Here is a 27,704-nt window from a genome sequence, read left to right as displayed (position 1 = left end):
ATTGTACGCTGAAGTTTCTTTAGCTAATATTTTTCTAATGTTGACAGACCATTGACATTGCTGGGGTTTGTTGATTTAAAGAATTATTATCATCACGGGCAGAACAACATTATAGACATTAAACAGCGCGTCATTAAGTAGACAACAGCTGCACAACTGTATGGTAAAAGGTAAATATGTATCTTAATAATTATGTTGACAACTAGCTTACGTAGCAACGTCCGAAAATATGAAATATCCGACATGTATTTCAATATTTAAAATTCAAGATATAATGACGACTGAACTGTTTTACTTTAAGAATAAAACGGTAAAACTATGTTGAAAATGAAACACAACAAACTAAATACTTATCTGTTACGGCTAAACGACTAATTATCCCAATATAACACTGTCATTGAATCGCACATTTCAATTATAATTATTCCCCTTGAAAGTTAATGCATATTGATATAACGAATTCATCAAACGTTATCAAACATTAGTAATTTGAATTGCATCGGATTCGCACAATATTATGTGGATGTAAATCCGATCCGGTTGTTGTTTATGTGTCAAGCTCATTTTGTCAGTGACTGAGTGGGATATAATAAATTTCTTCCGTAGTAAAATCTACTGTAAAGTACACAATGATACTTATATAGTACTTATGCTATAAAACACTATAGAACTTACCTAAGCAAGTTGCTTGGGGTAGATTCCATCGTCTACAGTGTGTACAAGCGCAGAAATACTCTCCGCAAGATATAAAGGAACGTCCTGTCAAGAGGGTTGTTTACTGCACACACTTTCGTCATGATTACGTCATTCGCGCGTTCTTCGGTAAAGAGGGCAATAGGGCAAAACGGTCGGGATGGTCCACTGACAATCCGGTCAATTTTACCATATTCCTCCCCATTTTATAGCCCTCCTCTTCACCCCACCAAGACAGTCTGCCACACCCCTATACCACGTTCCAAGACCACACAATATGATCTCATACTTACAGAAACATTCCTGGCTAGTTTTTTCCTTTGCATTACCCACTCACCATGTGACCTTTGTATTTTATTTATTTATCACCATGTGACCTTTGTATTTTATTTATTTATTTTTAAACCCAGAGCACTCATTTGATAATTTGACCAACCGTTTCCTTAAGCATAGACCACATCACTGAATCCTGACACATTCTATTATCGACGCCCCTTGGCCAGTGTTTAACAGACATCCGACCGCCTCAATCACTAGTTAAAGGGCGCGCGCAACCGCGTCACCCTCATATGGTTCGATCCCCAACTCGCCAACAGACTATTTCCAGTATCCGAACCCTACAGGTTATAAAGACGCCTGCCGTTCTCAGCAGTAGTGCGCAATATCTCCCTGAGGGTCTCCTTTCGGATCTGGGCCACCGTATTTGCAACTTCACCCACGTACGCCGGAGTATTGTCTTTCTTACTTCGGACTCGCAAGTAAGGAGAATCGGTCTCAACTAGGAGTCGGTCGGCCGGAATCCCTCGCACAGCTGACTTTTGCACCTCATCAAAACGCGCAGCCAGACCTGAGATGCTAAAGTAGCAACGGGGAAATGCAGCGGACCAACTCAGAACCTGATCGAGAGTTCCCGTGAAGCAGTGGAGGTGTATCCGCTGAGTCGGACTAACGTTCTTCTGCATGAGTCGGAGGGCAAGGGCACTAGCCTCACAAGAGTACGTGTCCTGCCCCCGAATATGCAAAATAACTGGTCGCCTAGGGCAAGCCAGCTCCAACAGCCCTACAAACATCTCCTCCTGCCTACCCCACTCTCTTTCAGGCACGGTTCTGTCTAAACCGATCTCTCCAAGCGCTACCACCCCATCCTTCCTCAACTCTCTCTCCACCTGTCCTACCACCCCTTTAACGTCCCTTAGAGGCGCCTTAGGATGTACCCCGACAGCCGACCCGAAACCAGTGACACTGGGATATTCCCTTGGGTAGTTGGGTGGATCGCAGAAAACTGCAACTCCCCCATTTACCCGCACTGGTACCTCAGGCATTGGCCCCACGGTATGCCCCACCAACGCCTCAATAGAACCAACCTTGGTCGTCTTATAACTGCGGTCCAAGTGAAAGTGGCTGTCGAACGCGGTGAGTTCAGCATTCCTAACCGAAATCCACTCTTGAACCACAGGTGCAATTTCAAAGTCATCACCCAATTCACACTCATTCCCTAGAGACCCGGGCTCTGGGACCGACTCTGCCACTTGAGTCAACGCCATCACCTGGGCCCCTTTTTCTACACAAGTGACTGGCTCGGGTCTCTGAATCAAATCCATCTCTGGACTCGACACAGTCGCCTGAGCCTCCATGACCACACTCCGATCTGATCCAGCTCCCTGCACCAACTCAGTTGCCTGAGTCGACCCAGTAGCCTGGGCCGCCACACAACAATCTGGTCCGGATCTCTGCATCAACTCAGTTGCCTGAGTCGACCCAGTCACCTGGACCACGCCGCGCCGCCTGACAAACCTTTGGGCAAAGAAATCGTCTCTTACCTCTTGGCTGCATAGCTTCAGCAACGCGGCCAACACTCTCCAGTGGAAGAGGAGCGCTCGCGAGTTTACCCGTGCAACGTGGAATATAGGGGGAATGTAAAACATAAACCTGCGAGAGACCCTTTCTAACCAGACCTGGTCCTTGTCGTTCAGGCAGGACTGCTCCGAAATTGATAACCTCTGGCGGCCCACGAAAAGCATAGCCTCATCAAAGCTCTGGAGACCCAGACTATTGATGACGCATATTACCCCTCTAAACCGCACATGGTCCTTTTCCGGATTCTCCCATGCCTCCCGACGAAACACAGGCGGAAAATGCCGGGCCTCAACATGGTGTCTTATCGATCTTGCCCTTAATCCACACACGGGACAACCCTGGGTCTTTTTCCTCTTAAAACCCACATCATCCTGCTGGGACCGGGATCTATCCCTGGTCCCAACCCCTCCATTAAACTCTGCCCCTCTATCAAGAGGCCTGGACCGTCTCTCACACCGGTCCATACCTCTTATCATCCTACCTTGAAGTGACATTGCCCCTGCGGGCTCTGCCATTTCATCTATAGGCCGTGCAAAACCGGGTTCCCCCACAATTTCCTGGTCAAGGTTAGCCGCCAAAGGAGCATCAACCTCCATGTCTTCCTCATCAGAGATGATGATGACCCCTTCTTCGGGGCCAACCTTGCACGCAGCCTCCACCAACCTCACTGGCGACACAAGGAAGTCCAGTGCTGATGGCTGCGAGGCCATGAAGGCCTCCCCTTCAGGCTCGGCCTTGACCTCCACCAACCTCACTGGCGACTCAGGGACAACCAGCGATGTCGAATCGGAGACAAATGCCTCCTCCTCAGGTTCGACCTTCACCCTCCCACACTCCGACCCTACTGGCAACACAAGTGTGTCCAGCGAGGAAGGATTGGGCACGAGTGACTCTACCCCAGGTTCAACCTTGACCCCCTCCGATCCCAACTGTGCTGGCAACGCAGGGAAGTCCAGCGCTGTCAGGATCGGAGCCGGCTTTGGTCTCGATCTGGACAACTCTACAGTACCCCGGGGCCTCCCGCTCAGTGAAGCCCCAGGGGTCCTCCGTTGTTTTTCAGGACCGGCCAACACCCTCTTAATGAACGAATCACTAAGAATTTGATGGCCGTACTTCCTGACCTCGGATACAAACCCTAGGCGCCCTCTCCTCCTGGCCAAACTTACTTGGCCTTCCACCGCCCTTTCTACCCTACCATGGTCCAAGGGCAACATCGTCCCCAGCTCAATGACGAGGTCCCGCCCCGAACTCCAAAGCGTACCCCGACCGCTGGCCTCCTCGACCTCAATAAATATGTCACGCCCATCCATGCGACAAACCACACGTGGCGTTCTGCAAAACACCACATATTTATAATATAATGTGCCTGAGCTTCACAAGCTACCGGCATATACGATAAGTATAGACCTAACCTGTCCTACAACTTAGACATGTATACAGATCTATTTCTTCACCCTGTTCCTCCGTGACACCCACACACTTTCCGTGGTACCACTCCTCACACACATCGCAAGCAATCATAAAGGAACCATCATCAATCCCCCTACACATACAGTATACTTGCTCATCTTGCACATCTTTCGCAAGACCGCAACTCTCTCGCTCTCGAACCACCCAGGCAGGAAGGTTGTTCAATTTACAACTTTTCAATCGGTCATGATTCACATTAACCCTCTTCCCTCGTAATCGGACCTGGTAAAGGAAATCGGTGAATTTTTTCACTACAACCCCCGGCCCAGTCCATTGTGGCGACAACTTCTTAGCTTTGCCTTTCTTTCCCGACACATTAAGCACATATACCATGTCACCAACCCGGTAAGAGTTTTGACATAACCTCACATCATGATCCCGCTTCATGTGAGCCTGATATCCGCTTAAACACTTGCGAGCGGTTTCATGGACTGACACCATACTTTGTTCTAGATTGTGGACATACTCAGTCACAGGCTGTGCCTCATGAGGTGGTAATGGGTAAACCAACTCAGCAGGAGTATAAACCTCTCTCCCTAGCATCATACGGTTAGCGGTGAAACCAGTACTCCTACACACTGATGAACGCATTGCCGCCGCGATTTGCGGTAGATTTTCGTCCAAAGTATTTTCTCGGGAACCTACATAGCAACGGACTGCATCCATGAGTGTGCGATTGTACCTTTCCACTTGACCATTGGTGCTTGGTCGATAGGCAGTTGTTCGCGTCTTATGAATGTGCAATAATTTACACATTTGCGTGAACAGAATGCTCTCAAAGTTGGTACCCCGATCAGTCATTATTTCCATAGGTACCCCATACCTACAGAACACTTGATTTACCACTGCCTCTGCAGTAACCTCAGCGGTCTGCGAAGGCAACGGTATACAATCTACCCATTTAGTGAACTGATCCACCACCATCATCACATACCGGTTTCCCTTTTTCGTTAAGGGCAAAGGACCTAGAAAGTCAATGTGCACCCTCTCCATTGGGAGTCCAGAATGAAACTTTATCATCTCGCCCTTAGCCTTACGGTTAGGTTTTTTGCTTACAGAGCAACGCGGGCAACTGGATACGTACTTGATTATGTCCTTTGACATGCGGTACCAGAAATACTTGGCCTTAACCCTTTCAATAGTACGCTGTTCGCCCTGATGTCCTGACAGAGGAATATCATGGTTCAGCACCAGGATCTCATGGCGCAATTCCCGTGGAACCAATAACTGCTGACGATCTGACTTTGGGTCGATTCGCCAAAGCAGATCCGCCTCCAATTTAAAACATTGGCGATTAATCCAATAAAACTTGGAGGCTGCGTTTGCTAGAAACAACTCTCCATCAGGAGGCTCGGTACCATGCAATAACCACTTCCGGATAAACCGGAAGTCGTCATCCGCCCACTGATGTTCTTTAAGTAGAGCGTCCCGGTCCTGGACTGGAGCGGCTCTATCAGTACTCTCGACACCAGAGTCTTCTCCGGTTCTTACCTCCTGGATTATGACCGGTGCTAGAGAAACAACGTCATCCACCTCGCGAATAAACCCACCCCATTGTTCTTCTGCCCTAGTACATTTCGGACAACCACCACATGGCAAAACCTCAAGGGTTACACCATGCTCATAATGGTCTCCTCCATCAACCAGCAATCGTGACAATGCATCAGCATTTGCATGTTTCTTGCCAGCACGGTGGACTATGTCCATATCATACTGGCTCAACTCCTCCATCCAGCGAGCTATCTGCCCTTGTGGCTCCTTGAAATTCAATAACCAAGTAAGGCTACTGTGGTCCGTGCGAACCGTGAAACGTTTGCCCAGCAAGTAGTGGCGGAACTGTCGAGTAAACCTCACTACCGCTAGCAATTCTTTCCGCGTGGTACAATACCGCCTCTGTTCTTTAGTCAGCGCATATGACCCATAACAAACAACCCTAGGAGCCCCTGCCTGTATTTGACTGAGAACCGCACCAATTGCTTTATCAGAAGCATCGGTGTCAAGTACAAAAGGGTCATTCCGATTAGGAAGTCCTAAAACCGGGGCGGACATTAGGGCCTCCTTCAAATCAAGGAAGGCCGTATCTTGGTCATCCCCCCACTGATAGTCTTTAACTATTTCATACAGCGCCCTCGACCGTCCGGCATAATCCGATATGAACATTCGGTGGTAATTTACCAATCCCAAGAAACGTTCTACATCTTTAGAGCAGGTTGGCACTGGCCAGTCTACCACCACCCTAACGTCATTTGAGGACAACCCCAAACCCTCTGGTCCTACAGTACGCCCCAAGAACTCCACCTTATGCTGAAACAGCTCACACTTCGCGGGTTTTAATTTAAGTTGGTATTGGCGTAATCTGACAAATACCCCCCGTATTGTAAGCATATGTTCAGCGAATGTCTTGTTCATAGCAAGGATGTCGTCAAGAAAGGCTAGAACACTGTTCCAGTTCAAACCCTGCAGTACTAAGCCTACAACCCGAGAAAATGTCGCCGGTGCATTACATAGACCGAATGCCATCCGGACAAACTCAAATAGCCCATACTTAGTTGTGAAAGCAGTTTTCTTTCTGTCTGACTCCTTGATCTTAATCTGCCAATAAGCAGAATTAGCATCCAGCTTTGAAAACCACTTCTGGCCAGCTAACATGTCTATACAGTCTTCAATCAGGGGCAAAGGATACACGTCCTTCACCGTGACTGAGTTCAACCCCCTGTAATCTACACACCACCTAACGGACCCATCACGCTTTCTAACTAACACAGGCGCGGAGCACCATTCTGAGTTAGACGGCTGGATCACCCCCGCCTCTAACATCTTTTTAAGATGGTTCTCTTCCTCCGTTACAAAGGCGACAGGGGTCCTACGCATTTTCTGCCTAATGGGTTTGGCTTCCCCCGTGTCTATGCAATGCTCAACAGCAGTAAAATTGCCAAGATCATACTCGTTTTTAGCGAATACATCCTCAAACTCACGTAAGAACCCAGCCACCTGCACCTGTTCTTCATCGCTCAAGTTTAATTTCGAACGTTCATAAAGGTCTCTGAGATGGTCTGGCACCGTGATATCTTTATCACATTTTGCCGCCTCTCGTACCACCTTTACTGAGGTCAGTTCCTCGGGCAATGGTCTCACTAAACGTACCTCTTCTGCCTTTCCAACCAATTTCCCTTGCTTCAGCCTTACATGGTGACCCGACATGTTCACCATTGGTAGCCGTAGCACAGCCTCACTAACATGGACCGACATAGGCACTATCACATCACCACACTCAGCCTCCACTGCAAAGGTGCCGATTGGTTTTCCCAAAGAGCACTTTACCATGGCCACCGAGTTGGGTGGTATGACAACAGTTCGAGCGACAGTCACATTTGCCACTCTTGCCTCCACTAACTCTCCTTCTTGAGCCATGGGAACTACCTGGCCATTTAAACACATGGTGGCCCCTACGATATCGATAGTGGCTCCATGCTTTTTCAAGAAATCCAGCCCGAGCAACATGCAATCTTCAATAGGGGCTACATAAACCCTCTCTTGAAAAACCATATCACCCAGTTGGATGGTTACTGGTCCCACAATGGAACCATTCATCTGCAGACCTCTCCCTGCAGTCTTCATGTACACATGTTCCAACACCGGAACCTTTTCCGACAACTGAGCCACTACCCGGTCCGAAACCAAGGTAACCTCAGCCGCCGTATCTACTACAGCCTGTACTGCAAGGCCGTTCAGCCTCACTTTAACCCGGAACATCGAATCAGACCTTATCTGTCTGATTATGACCGGTGGGCCCCTATCATTGTGGATCAGGTCTGGACCCTCTACACTGACCCCTTGCCGTTTAAATCGGCAAAAGACACCTTCCTACCTTCTCTAGGGGTATCACCGACTTTATCACTTGCCTGTTTGGGACAATCTCTGGCCATGTGACCAAGCTCGTTACAACGGTAACAGCGGTCACCCCTAGCCGGGGACGGTGTCCTGCTCCTAAGTTTAGGACAGTCCCTTTTGAAATGCCCTGCCTCGTTGCAATTAAAACATTGGCGTCTGGCTGGGGATGGAGATTGGCTTCTGGTGGGTCTTGCCAACAGTTGGTCAAGTTTACCCATCAGGATGTCCATTTTCTCCTCCAACTTGACCACCCTTTCAACCAGTCTATTCTGAGAGGCCACCTTCACCTCAGCAACCTCTACCTGCCCCTCACATTCCACTTTTCGCACCAACTTTGGTCTTCCATACATTAACCCGTGAGTATGGATAGCCCATTTTAGTTTGTCAATTGCCTGTTCTATTGACACAGGCCGCTGATTTATAACTTGTTCCCCAGCCTCTCTCTCCTTAGCTCCCATGCAGAATTTCAAGATCGCTTCCTGCACCATATACTCCTCTGGCAAACCCCTAAAGGCTTTACCAGCAAGGGTCAAAACCCTGTCCGCCCAGTCATCCACAGACTCCTCCTCTCCCTGTCGCGCACCCGAAAAGGTTACCCTTGCCGTTTCCGGCAATTCCCGGTAACCAAACCTCCTCTCGAGCTTGTCAACTACCTCTATGTAGCCCAGCTCCACCTCCCTGTCCATCACTAAGGCATAGTACTCACTTGCCTTATCGGTGAGACAGAGACACAAGAAATCCCGCTTCTCAAAGTCATCCCATTCGAAAATACCCGCGTATTTTTCAAATTTGGTCAGGAAAGCATGCCAGCTTCCCCGACCATCATAGACCAGTGCTTTAGGTAAGGACTGGATTCTAGATTTCTGTTGACCTAAAAGCATAGCTCTCTGGCCAACAGGTGTTGCAACCGTGTTATTGGTAGCACCGCGCACCGCATGTGAAGCACGTCGCGAAACACAACGTGGGGTTGCTACGCTCCTGCACACCTGCGGTGTAGGTACCACCTGTGGCGCGGCAACATACCCTGACTGTACAGGCGAGGTCATATATGTCATATGTGGTTGGTCTACAGGGTCAATTAATTGACCCTGAGATCCAACCAACACATATTGCAGCTGACCCGCTTGTGATACCGGCACACGTGTCATGATCTGATACTGACCAGGCTGTGCCCCATGCCCCATGGCATGGAACTGAACAGGGTACGTCCCATGTGCCTGGGGCATTTGAGCCATAGCCTGGTATGAACCAGACTGCACACTATGGCTCATCGGAATATATTGTGTCGAAGTCACAGACCTATACTGTACAGGTTGCTCTAATGACCTCTGCTGACACCCTATTGCCGCACTGGGCTGAGTTGCGGCCTGGTAGTGAACAGACTTAGGCTCCATTGGCATTGGCGATGGTGTCACAGTCAGATATTGTACAGACTGTTCCACTGACCCCTGATTAAACCCTACCTCCGTCCTTTCCTGTATCACTTTTGACCTTGCCCCCTGATCCCCCTTCTTAGCATCAGATGATTTGATATATGATGCAGGAGGTCCACTAAGGGACGCACTATCAATCGCTGCCGTCACCCTTTCTATTACTCCCAAACCCAAATTGGTGTCCGGCACAACGACTAGCTCACTAGCTGCCTCTAACCCCTCACCTTCATCCTCACCCTCATTCACAATTTCCAACTCATTCACGGTCCCTGACTCAGATTTGCTGAATCTTATCATATTCCACATTTGACTTGATGGTCGTATATACGGGAGTTTGACCAAAGCATCCGGTGTAATGCTACCGTGAAATTCCCGGTACGATACAATTGATTGGGCCACCCTGGTGCCGATACCTGGAACCGTTTGTAGTTCCGTTACCGGCGCCGTGTCAATATCCACTAGTTGAACACGATTCATTTTTATTTTTTTTATTTATGTAATTAAAATAATGTGTGAAAGAAATAGCGGACAAATATTGCAACGCCGATTTTAATTTTACGGGTAAACAGCACACACAATGCACGTATATTTTAATGAAATATAGGTCACACAAATTGAAATGTGCAAGCAGACAAAAACAATCACGGGAATATTACACATTCAAATACCCCGTAAACTTGAAATGACATTGCATTTGAAAAACACACAAACACAATGATGTCATACAATTTAATAATCAAAGCACGAATTTCAATAAAAGTAACAAGTATTGAATCTCACATGTAGTGAAATTATGTTTCAATTATACCCAACAAGAAAAGCAAAAAATTCACAAGTTATTAATTTATAACTTGTAAAAATGTGATTTAATCACAAATCGATGCATAATAATTTTTAATGATAAAATATCTGTATGAGTATATCACTACTCAAGAAAAATGTAAGAAATTCACTAGTTATTACCTTATAACTAGTGAAATTGTAATTAAGTCACAAATGAATGTTTCTAATGTTTGCTGATAAAATATCTATTTGAGTATATAGATACACCCAAAGAGAACAAGTCAGAAATTCACCAGTTATTACTCGATAACTATAGTGAAATTGTGATAAAATAACAAATCAAATTTTACTGATATCTATTTGAGTATATAAATACACCCAAAGAGAAAAAGCTAGAAATTCACCAATTAATACTTGATAAATAGTGAATTGTTTTCACTACAATACAGTTACACAAACAAATTCAATGAAACAATCAAATTCAATACGAAGAACACTCAAATCCATCATCACTTATAGCGGAATTATTAATGATGAAAATATGAAATTATCAGAATTAAATTGAGTAGTAGAAATACTCTACTGAAACGTTATGCTGATTACCTAAAAATGTGGCGATTCGCCTGACGATAGACAATAGACAAAACAATCACAATTCAGATGTACAGCCAGCTTAATATAGATGGCTTATATGGAGCCGAAACAAGTTACAGATGCGACAGAGCAATGTAAATAAACACTGCTCTAAATATAAACGTGTGATGATTTAAATAGAATTCACAATTCAACACATTAAACATAAACAACCTAAAAATAGACGTCACAGATGAGCTGTTAAACGGTTCAGCGAACCGCAATATGACGTAAATAGTTAAACCTAAAATTTAGGCAATAAGCTGACAAAAACCGACGAAATCGGTTTAGTTTGATGAAAAGTACTTTAAGTATATTAAAGAAATATTTTATTCACTAAAAGTGAACAAAACAACGATAAGAAACTTAAATTTAAATGAAACTTTATTTATTTTCAAGATGGCTGACTTTGAACGCTGACGGTTAAAAATAGCCGATTGTTTATAAGTGAAAATACTGCAAGTTTGGTGCTCGCAGCGCCAATTATAGTACTTATGCTATAAAACACTATAGAACTTACCTAAGCAAGTTGCTTGGGGTAGATTCCATCGTCTACAGTGTGTACAAGCGCAGAAATACTCTCCGCAAGATATAAAGGAACGTCCTGTCAAGAGGGTTGTTTACTGCACACACTTTCGTCATGATTACGTCATTCGCGCGTTCTTCGGTAAAGAGGGCAATAGGGCAAAACGGTCGGGATGGTCCACTGACAATCCGGTCAATTTTACCATACTTACGTAATTCTGTCGTATCCGTCTGAATAAACATCCGCTGCACAAAATATACACATTTGTATTAATGATAATTAAACACAATCATATTTTCTGTGTTTATTGAATTAATAACACTGAGTTTCTTTGTCGCGTTACAAGATGGCGGATGTCTAACGCTGTTTGTGAAGTGACGTCACAATGTTTATCTGTGCGCGTGCCCTTTCCCATAAAAGTATTTAAACACAAAATACTCGAAAACTAGATTTTTCCCAGGTATAACGCCTACGCGAACAGGTAGATCGCATTCTGGTCCACATACATGTCAAATTTTAGCAAACGTGTTCGGCCAGTTTTCAAGAAACTCAAATCGCAGTGATTTGCCTCAGCTTAACGAAACTTAGCCCCCTTTATCATTCGTTCGATTGAACGTCATCAATGATGACGTCCAATACATCACTCATTCCATATGTTACACCCTTAGCCATCAGTAACAAGATACAAGATACAAGATACAAGAAACTTTATTTAAATTCGGTTTTTACTAGAGTTGCGACACCTTAAGGGTTTCGCGGGATGTAATGAGTGGGGAGATCAATTCAAATTGAAAGCCGATTATTTCGACAAAAATTTGGGAACGAAACAATTTAGGTACGAAAAAAAATTTGGGTACGAACAAATTTGGGTACGAAAAACATTTTGATACGAAAAAAATGGGTTCGAAAAAAAAAATTGGGTACGAACAAATTTGGGTACGAAAAACATTTCGGTAAGAAAAAAATGGGTACGAAAAAAATTGGTTACGAAAAAAATTTAGGTACGAAAAAAAATTTGGTTACAAAAACAAATTAGAGTACGAAAAAATATAGGGAACGAAAAAAATGAAGGTACGAAAACTATTTTGGTACGAAAACATTTAACATTTGTAAAGACATAAAACAAACTAATAAGATTTTATTTCATGTTTGGGTGGTGTCCATTGTAGTATGTCAGGTTAGTGTTGTTTTGTCAAAGCATGAATCAAATTTGATGATAAACAAGAAACAATCGGAGACGGGTGATGCTCCCCAAAGGTTTTTTGGTCACAATATTGCACTATATATTCAGATAAAAGGAAACGTCTTGAGGGGCATAACTCTGGACAAAATAATACAATGGATGGTTAAGTAACTTAAAAATTTCAAAGGGCCATAACTCTCTAAATAAATCATGTAACCCGAACCCACTTATAACATGCGCATCTCCTAGAGGTAGTTAAGCTTCCCATAAAGCTTAATTGTATTCCAGTCAGTAGTTGGGGAGAAATAGCCCGGACAAGAATTGCACTACATAAATATGTACAGTTTATAGAAAATGTAAAAGGGCCATTACTCTGTGAAAAATCAACCGAACATAACCGGCTGATAATATGCACATCTCCTGTTGGTAGTGAAGCTTCCCATGCTGTTTCAGTGAATTCCCATAATAAGTTGCTGAGAAATAGCTCTGACAAGAATTGCACTATATGTTCAATGTAAAATTTCAAAGGGCCATAACCCTGTGAAAAATCATCCGACCAGAACCGGCTGATAATATGCATGTCTCCTCTTGGTAGTGAAGCTTCCCATTATGTTTAATTGAATTCCAGTCATTAGTTGCTGAGAAACAGCCCGGACAAAAATTGTGCACGGACGGACAGACGAAGCGGCGACTATATGCTCCCCCCTTAAAAAATTTGGGGGGGAGCATAATAAAGAAGTTGTGGCAATTTAAAGGTGGTACGCAAACTTTAAAATAGATTTATCAATTATATGCTTATTCTTAGTGAAAAAAAGGCCATAATTGTTACAAAATGCTTGATACAGTTATCTGCTTGTGTTTATACATTGGGGTCATGTTGGTTAAGAAGCAAAATACATGTATGAAAGCAATATGTCAAGGGACATAGAAAATATTTGAGGTGGTATGCAAACTTTAACATAGATTTATCTATAATATGCATATTCTAAGTGAAAAAGGGCCTAATTCTGTTAAAATGCTTGATACAGTTGTCTGCTCATGTTTATAGATTGGGGTTATGTTGGTAAAGAAGTATCCAAAATATAAAAGCAATATGTCAATGGACATAGGAAATATATTTGAGGTGGTACGCAAACATTCCAATGCGCGCGCCAACGCCGGGGTGAGTAGGATAGCTCCACTATATATGTTTCATATATAATAGTCGAGCTAAAAAGTAAATATACTATAAACAACAAGCTAACCTCAATCACAACTTTAATGCAATGCAGTTAAACAATAAAGTTACAATGATATGCCAGGGATTGAAACTAATTTTTTTTTATATTGTGGGCAACCATCTTTAGTATTTTGGTTGCCCAGATAAAGAATAACCAGCCCAGAAATACAACATGTATCAACATGTGAATATTATTATAATAGATAATTATATACATTTGCTGACAATACACATGTTCAATGCATAATGTATTATTATGAGCCTGAATTGAATCATGTCCTATTCCTAAATAATGAATGTTATTTAACTAGTATTGATCCATGGTGATCAATTGTTTTTCAATTTTTATTGCACTGTATTGTTTTATGCTTTAACAAAAAGAAGTTTACCAACTTTTGAAAATGAGTTGCCCAGGCCAAAATCTACTTGCCCTGGGCTCACGGGAAACCACTTATTTCCATCCCTGTATGCTCTTCATTTTCTGTTCTTCCATCCCATTCTCAAAATTAATTTTAAAGCACAATATTTTAATAACATTTGTATGAATTGCTAACCATTATCACCCAAATAACAATTTTACAAAGCTGTAATCCTGTCGTAAAGATTTAGTTTACTATTATCAGTGTTCTCTTAACTTAAATACCGGCAACCAGCGATTTTGCCGGTTACATTTACTCTTGATGCCGGCTACTTTTCCCAAATATATCAAGTAAATGTCACAAATGCTTTCGTTTTACTGCATAGTTGCCGGCCATATAACTGGCTACTCAAATTTTTCTGGAAAACACTGAATTATGCATGACAAACACACAATACTTACATGTAAATAAACCTTAGATTCGTTTTTAAAATAAATTGACACTTCCAGCTTGTCGTCAGTAAAATCCAAAGATTCAAATAATTTTCCACGAGATACGTCAACAATTGTGTAATCAAATGAATGAAAAATAAAAGTAAAGAAAGCCGGTTTAACATAAGTTTCAGGTTGATAAACACAACAAGGTAAAGGTAGTCGGTGAGATATAATAATAATACAGTTAGTAAGGCCCAAACCCTGGGTACGGTAAATATACTAAATCATACCCGGGAATTTTAACACTAAATCGGTTGTTGTCGGCTATTTTGTAAAAATTAATTATGTTTACATTTATGTCAATTTTCTGTTCAATGGCATTTATATTATCAAAACTCATTGTTAAAATCAATAATGTGATTTAATTTTAAATCTTAAATTGTTTAAAGTCGCGTCATTGTATGACGTCGTCAAGTATAATATTTTCCACGACATCGCAGGTTCACTTTTTACCGTCATAGATTTTTTAAAAGAAACATTATTTGGTTTGCAAGGTCCGTTAAATGGGGAACACCATATTCGGTATTTATATTATGTTTTAACAATTAATTCATGCTGTGTAATAAATATTGTATAAGATATTTCGATATTGATTGAAAATGTTTCAAATTGTTATTTATGAAACCTCTTATTCTAATGAGTGTATGCTATTATATTATACTTTGAAAAGCATATCTGTTGTACTATAATCTTATTATTCATTTTTTATTGTTAATTTCATTTATTGTAGAGAATCGTCAATGTTACATCTAGTCGCCAATGCTTGTTGTCAGTGTTAGTCGTAAATGCTTGTGATCATTGTCGTCAATGTTAGTCGTCAATCCTTATCGTCATTATACATGAAGGAAATAAAAGCAGAAACAGAGACGTATTCTTGATTACTTGCTTATTCCTACGGCGTCCTCTCAACACTCAAACTAAAAAGCATGTTGATGCAGATTTTTTAAAAGAGAAGGTTGTTTAAGGTAAACAATATTGTTTTACGTTATCGGTAGCATGTTTAACGACATTGGATTTTTGGCGGATATACAACTCGGATACAATCTAATATTTGCGGGTATGTTTAAGTTTATTTACCGTACCCGGGGAACATGTAAGTAAAGTTAAGAGTACCCAGGGTACATGTACCGGTAAGTAGTACCCGAGCCGAGAATGACCAATCGAGCCTTAGTAAGTGATTGATGGTGTATGGGATAGCATGCACTGAGGGTGTATATTTTTCATGAACAAGTCAATTGAAGGTGTTAGAGATGCATTGATCCATAACATTAAAAAGGGTAATTAACCACGGGCTTATTAAAATTAAAACGATGACATTACATTGTACCAGCTGTTTATTGTTGAGTACTGTAAGCTTGCAATATTTTAAATAATGTAAACAACTTACCTTGTATTAAGTTGGCACATTGTTGTCAGGTGTAGAAACTTTTTATACTTATTTCTGTTAAGTTGCACTGGCAGAACCAAAAGAATTATGTAGTCGTTTCTGAATAATCACGAAACAACCTACTAATGCATATATGCTTGCCAGTTACTGAGTTTGTGCATTTCCATTCATTATATTATCGGCCTTGGCAAACAGCGTAGACCCAGATGAGACGCCGTGTGATGTCTGCTATTTCGTTACGCTGAAAATTTCCATATCCACGGGTGTTTTTGTGTCAAATGTTATGGTTTTTCAATAGATCGTATACTTATCTACAAAACAGCGAATTAGCGTTCACTTTACATCATCTATGTTATTTTGTTAATACTTTCGAGCGTTATTTTTCGAACCTGTATTGGCAGCCATTGGTCGACGCCGTCTGCTATTTCAAACGCCAATGATTTCCATATCCACTGGTGTTTTTTTATGTCAAATTTTATTGTTTTTTCGTTGGATCGTATACTTATCTACAAAATAGCTAACTAGCGTTCACTTTACATCATTTATGATGATCTTATTTTGTAAATATTTTGTGAGCGTTCATTCCTACGTTGCTATGTCGTCAGCCATTTTGATGGTTGGTTTGTTTACTTTCCGTCTTTCGGTTTCTACTGCAAACGAAATTAATTGATTTGCTGCTCACGTTTATTTATTGATTTAATAATAAAATATTAAACCCTAATAATGTAATAGATATTATCGGATAAATAGAATACCATTCTAATACCAGTGTGTACTTACATTTATCTCGGAAAGCCTAGCCGCGTAAACCTTTCTTTAACTCGTAGCACACAAATTCACAATACGTTGAATAACACATTGATTTATGTGATGTTTATTAAAAAAACACACTTGTGTACTTCCGATTGATATTCAAACACAATTATTACGTCTTTGTTTATCGATTAAACGCCTAACTTTTATTGAATTAATAACGCGTAACTTTGTTTCTTTGTTTAACAAGATGGAAGCTAGCCTAAGCGCTTTTCATGACGTCATACGCGCGTGGCCTTTCCCATAAAAATATTTCAACACAAAATACTCGAAAACTTGATTTTTGCCAGGTATAACGCCTACGCCAACAGGTAGATCGCATTCTTGTCCATATACATGTCAAATTTCAGCAAACGTGTTCGGCCAGTTTTCAAGACTCCCAAATCGCAGTGATTTGCCCCAGCTTAACGGAACTTAGCCCCCTTTATCATTCGTTCGAATGAACGTCATCAATGATGACGTCCAATACATCACTCATTCCATACAAACAGTTAACATTAGCTATCAAAGCTCTTTTCCGACAAAAACAAAGTCTTAACAACAAGATAAACAAACATGTAGATAACAAGAAAAGCAGATTATCACATATAATTAATAGAAATATAAAATGATTGCTAAGAACAAACTCATTATTAGAAGTAATTGACCAGAGTATTTAAATAGATACTTAAGACTTTTAAAATATATACTTGAGCATTCCATAAAACAGTTAACCAGATATGCAAAATAAAAACACATGGACATTCACTGTCAGTTTAACATTCGTTAAAACTCCAGTGTCATATTAAAAAACACGTACATGGCATACTCTTCCAGACATCAACGAGTGTTCCCCAAATCCATGCCAAAACGGTGCCACTTGCAATGACATAATCAGCGGGTACTCGTGCAAGTGTGTGGCGGGATGGACTGGCACCAACTGTGATCAAAGTCAGTATTCACACGTGTTACGTTTAGACATGTATACAGTGACCCCGCGTTTATGCGGATATCGATAGTCCGGAAATCTCGCGATCCGGACGAAAGCCAAGGGGAACGGATTTATTATGCAGTATTTTTCCCCGTTAAGTCCGGAATCTCGCGTTTTCTAACTGTAAAGTATAGTAAATAAATTACTATGCAGAAAAAAAAACTATTTCTATAGACTCAGCACATTTGTTTGACGAAGTCAATGTCCCCACTATAAAGTGTTGAAAGCTCACCTTTAATTCAGTAAATATCTCAGGCTTATGTTTGTAGACATCAACGAGTGTGCCACGATTCCATGCAAGAACGGTGCCACGTGCAATGACGGAATCAACGCGTACTCGTGCATGTGTGTGGCGGGATGGACTGGCACCAACTGTGATCAAAGTCAGTATTCACACTTATTACTTTTAGAAATGTATATCTTTATCTGAATTCTAAATATTATTCGCCTTCATTATGTTTCACCACGCATTCAATACGACGAGTGGCAATTGTGCCGTAATAAAAAAGCCAACAACACGTGCATGATATACTTCCAGACATAAACGAGTGTGTCATAAACCCGTGCAAGAATGGCGCAGCATGCGTTGACGGAATCAACGCTTACACGTGCAACTGTGTGGCGAAGTGGGGCGGCATTAACTGCGATCAGAGTGAGTACACACACTGACTATTATCCGATAGCCAATCTTTGATTAGATCCTTTTTAAGTAACGTTAAAACGCCAACAACACGTCCATAACATGCTTCCAGACATCAACGAGTGTTCCCCAAATCCATGCCAGAACGGTGCCACGTGCATTGACGGAATCAACGCGTACACGTGCAACTGCGTGGCGGGATGGAGTGGCAAGAACTGCGACCAGAGTGAGTCCGATTGATAATCTTAGAAAATCATTTTTTACGTAATTAACGACTTAAGAATGGTGCACTGGCTGAATCAAAACAAACATCTCTTATTTATATTTCGTCTGGAACGATAAGTAATCAACCCAATCAAGTCAACAAAGACAAAACGATGTAAAAGATACGACATATCGAACAACGACCAGTAAGGACCACGATCCTGCTACATCGAATATGTATAAAGGCAAATGTTCTTGTTAAATTATACTTTATTATGATATTGCCTTGTATTTAATTGACTGGTTTATGATAAAAAAATGATAAACTGATGAACAATATCACCACTGGCGAAGATACAAATTCAGTGCGCGGTGTTGGTTTGATAATTTAAAATTCAGACTCTTGAAAAAGTACTATTGACATTCATACATGTATAACTATTTAAGCCATTGAAGAATATTTGAAGGTGTGGCAGGTATGACACTAAGTTGTAACTTCGTGGTAAATATAATATTGTGAGATCAAATTTTAAAACCAAGCCTTTTACTGGCAGAATATGTTTGTTTTTTAGTTTCAACTTCACATTGCAAAGAAGGTTTTTGGCAATTAACTGATCTCACACTTTACCCTGTATCAGACATAATGTATAGTACAAGAACAATGTGACGATTGTAAATATGCAGGCAATATATTTAGGTCGAAGTTTTTTTTAGGTAAAACTTAAATTGGCTTATAGTATTTTTTAAAAAGTGGTGGCTCACATACCAGTAAGTTTGAAAAGTGAGTTGAAGGTAAGCGTTCTGTTCTTCCAGTTATGGTTTATGATGAATTATTTATTTTGAAAGCCATTCAATCAACCACATTAAAATGTTCGACTTCAAATAAAAACAGCAGTACAATAGATACACGCACCAACAACTTTTCGACAAAATAAAAAAGCAGCTCGCTCTCATAAGTTTTTGTGATAACTCATAACTATCTTCGTACCTTTTTTACATTTGTAAACGTTTATGACACAGAGATGGAAACGTGTAAATGTGTTTGACTGGATACTAAGCAACTCATCTATTACCGGTATGTTCGCATTAGTTTGACGTCCCGGTTATCAAAATGACACATCCGCATACTCTGAATGAAGTATTGGTGCAGGCTGGGTTTAGATTTTCTTCCATCGTTGCCATTTTTATTCAATTAAAATGGTGGACAAAAGCTTAATATATTTACGTTATTTAGTAATGTTTTAATGGTTTAATTGTGAGTTTGTTGATTTTTACGTAACATTATACATTTTGACTTCTCTGAGCTCTAAAATTTATGGAAGTATAACATGTTTTCAGTCTTAATTTTTTCAATGGGAAAGCATTGTTTTTCAGCGCAATACAGACATAAGACAACTTCCTCTTTGAATCAATGACGAGGGTTGTTGATACTTGTTTATTATTTAAATTCATCGTGTCTTTCGGTTGCCATAGTTTTCATTTAACATTCACTAGATATATGAAAATAAAAATGTAAATATTAATAGCTCTAGATCTCAAAGATCCGCATTCCTATGCTTCATTTTTACTTATGTGTGTGTTTGTTGCGTTGTTTTTGTTGTAATAAGTATTCGATAAAAGTACTCTTGTACAGTCAGAATCTCCTCCTGCCGGAGAAGCCAAAAACGACTTTGCATTTGTCTTTTCAAAAACTTCACAATCGCCCATTAGAGCAATTCAAATGTATTCTTGCTAATCGTTATTTGTGTAACAAATGTTGTTTACAGTGTACGAATTCACTATTTTTCAGAAATATTGATCACGAATATGATTTCATAAGCATATGAACAAACAATAAACTGTCCAAAAATACAATATTCTAAAAGAATTTTTTTATATTTTCCTATAAAAAGCTTTATGTCGCTGACGTTATTCTTAACTTTCTAGGTCATCATGCTGTTGTTGGTAACGTTGTTATATTGTGTAATTGCATGGTTACTCTGTCTATGTAATAATTTGTTTAGACGATACGACTACCGAGATTCAACACGTTAGCGTAACGAAAGTGAACGATCAGACTCAATCATCCAAAACAAAACAAAAATCAACACTGACATGAAAAACGTATTGATAACGTAAAATGTTTTAAGTTATATTTATCCGACCTTCATAGCAACTGTATGGATATTGAGAAGTCTATATTCTCGTTCGTGATGTTGTTTTTAAAGCCTCGTATGAAAACTAAACAAACCCATATGCAACACTAGAATAATGTTCTCTTTAAACATGATATACTATTGGTCGAAATGATGTATTACATGACTATTATATGCCTACCTATAGGATTGAATGTTATCCCAGTTTAAAATGACGATTCAACAGTTTATAGTATAAAATAACCTTCTGAACCATGCGTTATTTTTCGGTGATTTACGGGTATCGAACCCGAACGTATAATGCAGTAATGTAATGTAAATAAAATATTTCAGACAAACGTACCGATACAACATCTACCACGAAAAGCCAGCCGATTTCTAACGATGCACATACAGATAGAATAGGTAAAGTGGATACAGATTAAATATTATTTAATATTTTAATTGGAACAAAGTGTGTATTTAAGGGATATTGTGTCGTGTCTGTCAATATTCACAATTTTCACAAATATATAGTTTAGTATGTATCGCTTTTTTTCTTCTTAAATATAACATATGAAAGCAATAATTGAAATTTCTTGTTTATTTTTTAGACACAAGTGTCTTGACTCCAAGAGCTTCGAACGACGGATTTCAAAACGTGATCATTGCTGTTGCGTGCGTAGTGTCTGCGGTGATCATTGCCATAGCAGTCGTGATTGCAGTGGTATGTGTGAAGCGTAAACGCCGATCCATGGGTAAGTTGTAGTTTAAAATAGAGACACATAGATCAATTATCAATATTGTTACAAATACAAAAACATATTAATTTACTCAGGGTTGTATTATAACAGTTCAACATTTTAACGTGTATGTATGTGTTTTAATACAAATAAGTAACAATACTTCATATGCCTGTTCTAGGAAACCACATATACATACTGCACAACATTAAATAATGAAAAATGCTGTTAAACTTGCTTTAACTGCAGATATATGATACATTAAAATATAAGCATGTTTGCATGCGACTAACGTTCGTTAAACGACCGATATAAAACGATAATTAAAAAAAAAAGTCAATTCTAACATGAATGTGAAATATTTATTCAGCTTTAGTGAGAAGTTGTTTTAATTTGCTGTGCTCATGTTTTTTACTTCGTTTAGAATTGTTTCTAAGTAGTAACACATCGCTAAAAAAGTTCTATGTGCATATTTATAATTTCGTGCTAGAATACTTTTCAGCAAGTTGCCATTTAGTTAAATCATGAATCTATGTGTCTGCAAATTAACTCATCATTAAAATAATCACAAATATCCTTCCTGAAATACAATAAATACACTTGTACAAAGCTAAGCAAATTCATTTTTAATGTTTAGCAAACGTCCCACTTCCAGATGCGCCGTAAGTTTTTGTAATTTGCTTGCATAGACAACAGTAAGTTTGATTACTTTGTCATACTCGTGTACATACTGTAAATGCCTTCAGCAATCATAAGACATATTCAGCAAGCCATTCCCTTCATATTTGTTTGTATGCAAGTGTTTGATATTATGAATTGCATTTTACTTTATATGCTTTTGATTACGTTAGACAATGCCTTGCATACTAATCTTGTCTTTTTGAATGGTATTGTGTATTGCAACGAAATCTCCCTACAGCATCAAGGTAGACTTAGAGGATATCAAAATATGATATTTGCCCCTATTCAATAGTAGACTTTCGACATTGAATTCGTTAAAACGTGCTATACGCATTGGTTTCCATTAAGGGTTCTATTATATATTAATCAAACAGTTGTACCATTTCTTCTATTATAAGAGTTACTTATTGTTTATATATCATCTTTCAATATCTATCAAAGTGTGTGGAGGAGACGAACGCGTTTGTAATGATATTATTTATTTTATCTAAGTCGCATGACTCGTCCCGTTTCTGAAGACATCTCGCTTTTAATATAAGAAAACACAACGTGTTATGTTGTTCATACTATGTATTTGTTTACGAAGAATCCTTGTGCACGGATAACATTCATTTGGGTTCTGTATTAAGCATGAACATGTCTTTGCCTAGCTTGCAGAATTATGTTGAAAATATATACTTAATTTTAGCAGTCTTAATAAATGTACGTGGATAACATTATATTTCTTTCAGAAGCAATGCACACTGTACTTTACAAATATGTATAAACACGATGAGTATGTAAAAGCAGCGTTGCTTTTGTGTAAACAGCATTGGTATGTAAACACAGTATTGTTATTTATACACAGTATTGTTATGTATAAACAGCATTGTTATGTATAAAGACCATTTGTACGTATAAACAGCATTGTTATATGTAAACATAATCGCTACGTATAAACAGAATTGTTATGTATAAACAGCATTGTTATATGTCAAATCTAAATTGATATGAGATGTAACATCATATTTTTCTATTAAGTTTGCTTCAAACCCATATAATGTATTTAACAAGTTGACATACAATTTTAACACACCATATTAACATACGTGCGGGAGTGGATTGAAGCTGTACAATTTTCACGCGTTCAGCAGAGAGTCGTGCGTGCAATTACAAAGAAAAGCTTGTATATGGGACTTTAATACCATTGAACAAGTGATCTTATTTTGTACATGCGTTTTGTGTGTTTCAGGCGCGAAGATCAAGTGGCTGAAGAGAAAGGTAATTAGTTCACCATTTTCAAACCTAATTGCTTCTCATTAACCTTTCTCATGCAGTTACCCTCGACACAATGATGTTTGTTAAATATTTTTGTTTGACGAGATGTATATTTTGCCTTTAACGCCATATGATTTGGCCTTATATATTATACATTAATTCGGCAAATTTTGGATTACCCAAATGGCCGTTTTGACAGAATTGCTCGAGACATACACACCGGAAAACGGACAATGGTAATTGAGCACTTTGTATCAGTCAATGACCATTATTGTGAAGTTCTTCATGTAATATGGCTGGTTATCGATTAAGCCCAGATAATACATGTATGTCCCAAATCATTATAACCGAGTTTTAAGAGGATACGATTGAAAATAGTTGAGATATATGGCGAACATCGTTCTTAAGGACGATTCCCGCACGAACAAAACCCTCCGTTTTTTTCAAATTGCTTAACACTCCAGGACAAAACTTCACACACAATATTGAACATAAAAAAATATTTAATCTGGGGTAAAAACATTTGAGCTGTCATTGCAAACCAGTTAAATGGATGCCAACACATAGCACAGAACTAATCACGAAATGCACCAATTTCAACAAAATTAAGTCACCAGGATTAAAATTGACTCCGTGCTAGCGTTTACAAACGTTTATTGTTATAACGTGCTATATATAACCACCTTGTTTCTGTGATCGGGTTATTCGCAATTGTGGTGACAAGTTCTGATCTAGAACCTCTGTTATTTTTAGGCTACGCTAGCATTGGAGATTCCGAGTGTCAATACGCCGTGGTTAACAAACCCAAGAAACAATCGACGCTTAAAGTAAAACAGGACCCACCTGTTGAAAACAAACCAATGGAAATGCAGTCCAACCCCGAGGTAGCGTATGCACAGAATCATATCGGAATTGTTGGACATTCTATATAACATAGATTGTTTGTTTTTATTTTAATAATAGCAAACGTTTATACACGAAACACACATTATATAAAGGAGTATGTACCCCAGTACGTGAAATATTAGGCAAATATTAGGTAAAAGGTTGTCGCCAGATTTTTTAAAGAACATTTTACCAAAATGCATCTGTTTTTACATTTCCGGCATTACGTTCTACATCATGTTGTTTTAACGACAGAAACGCGGCAACACAAGGGACATAAATTCATACCAATACCGATAAAAAAATTATCATGGGTGCAAGAATAGACAAATAGTCTTCAATTTACCTAGCAACATAAAGATTATTACCGTATATTGACTGGAACAAAACATTTAAACATTACTTAATTTCAGAAACCCTCTGGGGCCGGCGAGCTCATATATGCCGATCTGGACAAAGAAGCCTTAAAGGCAAAGCCAAGCAATTCAAAACCTGCTGGTACCCTTGAAAAGCCAAGAACGCCGACGGAGTACGTCGGGATTGACTTCGCGAGAACGGTAGCTTTACAGGATGCGAATAAGTTAGAAGAGTAGAGAATTGCTTGCACATGTTCCCATCATTAATAGTGAAGCTACGGTTTACAAACATAACTTGGTATTACTGGGTACTTCTGAAATTTCTGAGATCGATTATGTTAGAAATTTTGACAGACGTTCTACTTAATTCAAAATCATTACAGGGTTTGCGTTAGAGTTACAGTTCTATATATCAAACATGAACGCCAAGGGATCACAGATATTTAAAGAACATATATACCTTTTTAAGCGGTACAGCAGTTTTAAGCGTAGTTGTAGACTGCGTAATTTTGTATAGTAGCATTGATTGTAAAAAGGTAGAAATAAAAAAGTGGCGATTCTTAAAGATTCTTAAAGATAAACATATTTTGTGGTATTTTTAATCGATCTCTTTATTTTTATTGTCTTTTTTTTTGCTTTCACTAAATTTAACCATACATGGTTATGTACAGATGCAGGAAATACTTGCGTATAACTTGTTGTTTAAGTAGTACTTGAACGTTTATTTTCAATTGACTATCTAAAGATCAGCAATGCGCAAAAGCCATGTCAAATACACTTTAAATTTCTAATCGTACTGCTCACTAAGCATGCGACCTTTACATGGTACCACCAACTAAAGTACCAATCCAGCCGTTTCTGAAACAGGAAAGATAAAAAATTTAATTGCAACGTGCTGTCATGCAAGCTGATTGAAACAAGCATTTTAACGTGCAAAAGTTTTATGGTCATTTTGTTTGCATATATTTGCAAAATTGCACATAAAAACATGTTAATGTTAACATTAATATGGTATTGTAACATATTGTGTAACATACATACATGGAAATTAGCATTTGATAGAGATTGTTTGAGATCACAATCCTTTCTTTTAAAACTTTTCATCCAATTTTGTATATGAACTAACTGTTTCAATATTGGATATTGACTACCTTTTTCAAATAAAAATAGACCCTTTTTATTTACATCACGTCAGAAGCTGATATCAGAAGTATCTGAAGCATGTTTTTTTCTATAGTTTTTTGGTAGGATTCTTAAATATCAAACTGTCACTGCAAAAACAACATGTATGTATGAAAATTGTATGCATGCCACTTCACACTCTGGTACATAAGGTTTAAAGAACCTCTTAAGAAACAAGGAACTAAGTTGCATTATATTTCGTATGTCAATAACAAGTACTTTAAACGGAAGAATGAAAGACAAATATGATTTTAATTCTTTGTAATGGATGTAAATTATATTTTTTATGTAAATATGTTGTTGAATTTACGCGCAATGCTGTAAGCTTTGCTTTCTTGTATTCGGTTAAAATATGTTGTATTATATTTATAATTATTAGGTTTTGTTTGGCATGTTAGTTCAAAGTTGCGGTGATTCGCAAGATGGCTCTGGATTGCTCACGTGTCTTTGGGAGTTGCAAGATTCAAACCTAGATACGTGAATACCCCATCTTTGTAAAGGACCGCAATCTGACTAAATATAAATTCTAAATAAAAACTAAATATAAATTCATTTATTCAATTTAAAATATTTGACTCCCATTATCACAGAAAGGGCAAATTTTAAATTCAGGGTCATGTCTCAAAAAATAGTACAGGGGCACTGTATGATGGTCCGTGCCACATATTACACCTCTTTGCCTTCTTGTTTGAATTTTTGTTTAATATTTAAATATTCACTTTATAAGTATACATACATTATGTGGCTCTTGAGCTTGGTCAATTTTTACCTTCTGAGCATGATTTGAACAATCTATGTTGGATACAATAATACATATTATCTTGGTTTATCTTATGATCAGGGGTGTGATTTAAGAACCCCCTCAGGGGAGGAAAATAACCTACCACCTTTTCACTGTTCAACTCAATTCACCATTTGCATATAGATCTAGCGAAGTTAACAACTATTTCTAAATAAGTGTGACATTAAAAGGTATGAACTCAGTTAAAAGAAGGAAAAATTCAACCCCCCCCCCCCCTATGATACATATTAGCTTAACCAATGTATATACGAACGGGTGAGTTATTATTAACAAATAACATTTAAATACGTCATAATGTGATATCACTTGATCTTGTTATAAGGAAGAAACAACACAATTCAGTTGTGACAATGAAGTTTGTTTCTACAGTACATGAACAATTACAAACATCAATAGCAGACCAAGTGCACAAATAAATTCATCCAGAAATAAAACAAAGATAAAGGTCAAGAGCTCTAAGCTCAAGAGTCATTATTCAGCTTCAGTGTAGACAATTCAATGAGCCATGATGGAGTGTTTTGTTTAGCCACGCTATTGCGTTTGACTTTTTTAAATGAAATTAATTTCAAGGCTTACGGAAAGTTAACCTGGAAAGAATTGTGTAAACAGAAAAAAAAATCACTTTAACGCCACATATTGAATATAACAAAAAACATATTGCTCCCCCTTACTAAAGCAAAAACCACAATTATGCTGTGCCAATTATTTGTAATATTAAATGTGGTATTTTTTTTATGTTACATGAACAATTCTTTCAGCCAAATAGAATTAAAGATATTGGAAGGTTCCAAGTTTGCCTGTGTTTATGTTTTATTTAATGTATGTTGTTTACAAATGTGCAATTGTGTTATTATATGGCGATAGAAAAAATAGTTTAAAGCGTGTATATTCAGTGTCAACATTTTATCCTCACAATCTTAAACCAACATATGAATATGACATATGTTTGTAAATTAATTAAACATGTATATGGTACCATCTATCAAAAAGTGTTTTTCAAGCGAAATTCATTTTAAAAACGTTAATATATTTATTTATATCTTTACTCGTATTTGTTATAGAACAAAAAGTATGCCTTTAAGTTGTTTGAATCTGCACATTAAAGAGTTTTCTGTCGAAGATGAACAAT

At 38.9% G+C, this 27,704-nt stretch overlaps 2 protein-coding genes across 2 annotated transcripts; one reads left to right on the top strand and one right to left on the bottom strand.

The window, feature by feature from the left end:
* Positions 1-636: 636 nt before the first annotated feature.
* On the bottom strand, positions 637-11,497 carry LOC127859575 (uncharacterized). Its single transcript, XM_052397079.1, has 2 exons — positions 11,281-11,497; positions 637-3,882 (listed from the first exon to the last, which is right to left on the bottom strand). Exons 1-2 carry the CDS (start codon positions 11,307-11,309, stop codon positions 1,311-1,313), a joined length of 2,601 nt encoding a protein of 866 aa, XP_052253039.1. The 5' UTR covers positions 11,310-11,497; the 3' UTR covers positions 637-1,310.
* Positions 11,498-17,533: 6,036 nt separating this feature from the next.
* LOC127859576 (neurogenic locus protein delta-like) lies at positions 17,534-27,366 on the top strand. Its single transcript, XM_052397080.1, has 10 exons — positions 17,534-17,671; positions 17,981-18,094; positions 18,250-18,363; positions 18,464-18,577; positions 21,024-21,095; positions 21,284-21,427; positions 22,050-22,074; positions 23,325-23,353; positions 24,104-24,234; positions 24,649-27,366. Exons 2-10 carry the CDS (start codon positions 18,055-18,057, stop codon positions 24,826-24,828), a joined length of 849 nt encoding a protein of 282 aa, XP_052253040.1. The 5' UTR covers positions 17,534-17,671; positions 17,981-18,054; the 3' UTR covers positions 24,829-27,366.
* Positions 27,367-27,704: the final 338 nt, after the last annotated feature.

Source organism: Dreissena polymorpha, chromosome 15, assembly GCF_020536995.1.
Source record: "Dreissena polymorpha isolate Duluth1 chromosome 15, UMN_Dpol_1.0, whole genome shotgun sequence".
In the NCBI taxonomy this organism is placed as follows: Eukaryota; Metazoa; Mollusca; class Bivalvia; order Myida; family Dreissenidae; genus Dreissena; species Dreissena polymorpha.
Note: the sequence above shows the minus strand (reverse complement) of the source record. Positions and strands in the feature narration are given on the sequence as shown.

Excerpts from the sequence above, each read along its gene's own strand:
- LOC127859575 (XM_052397079.1), bottom strand. The coding sequence starts at position 11,309 with ATGGAATCTACCCCAAGCAACTTGCTTAG. Across the intron at positions 3,883-11,280 it reads ACCCCAAGCAACTTGCTTAG|AACGCCACGTGTGGTTTGTC; the intron begins GTAAGTTCTATA and ends GGTGTTTTGCAG.
- LOC127859576 (XM_052397080.1), top strand. The coding sequence starts at position 18,055 with ATGTGTGTGGCGGGATGGACTGGCACCAACTGTGATCAAA. Across the intron at positions 22,075-23,324 it reads GTCCCACTTCCAGATGCGCC|GCGCGAAGATCAAGTGGCTG; the intron begins GTAAGTTTTTGT and ends TGTGTGTTTCAG. Across the intron at positions 23,354-24,103 it reads TCAAGTGGCTGAAGAGAAAG|GCTACGCTAGCATTGGAGAT; the intron begins GTAATTAGTTCA and ends TGTTATTTTTAG.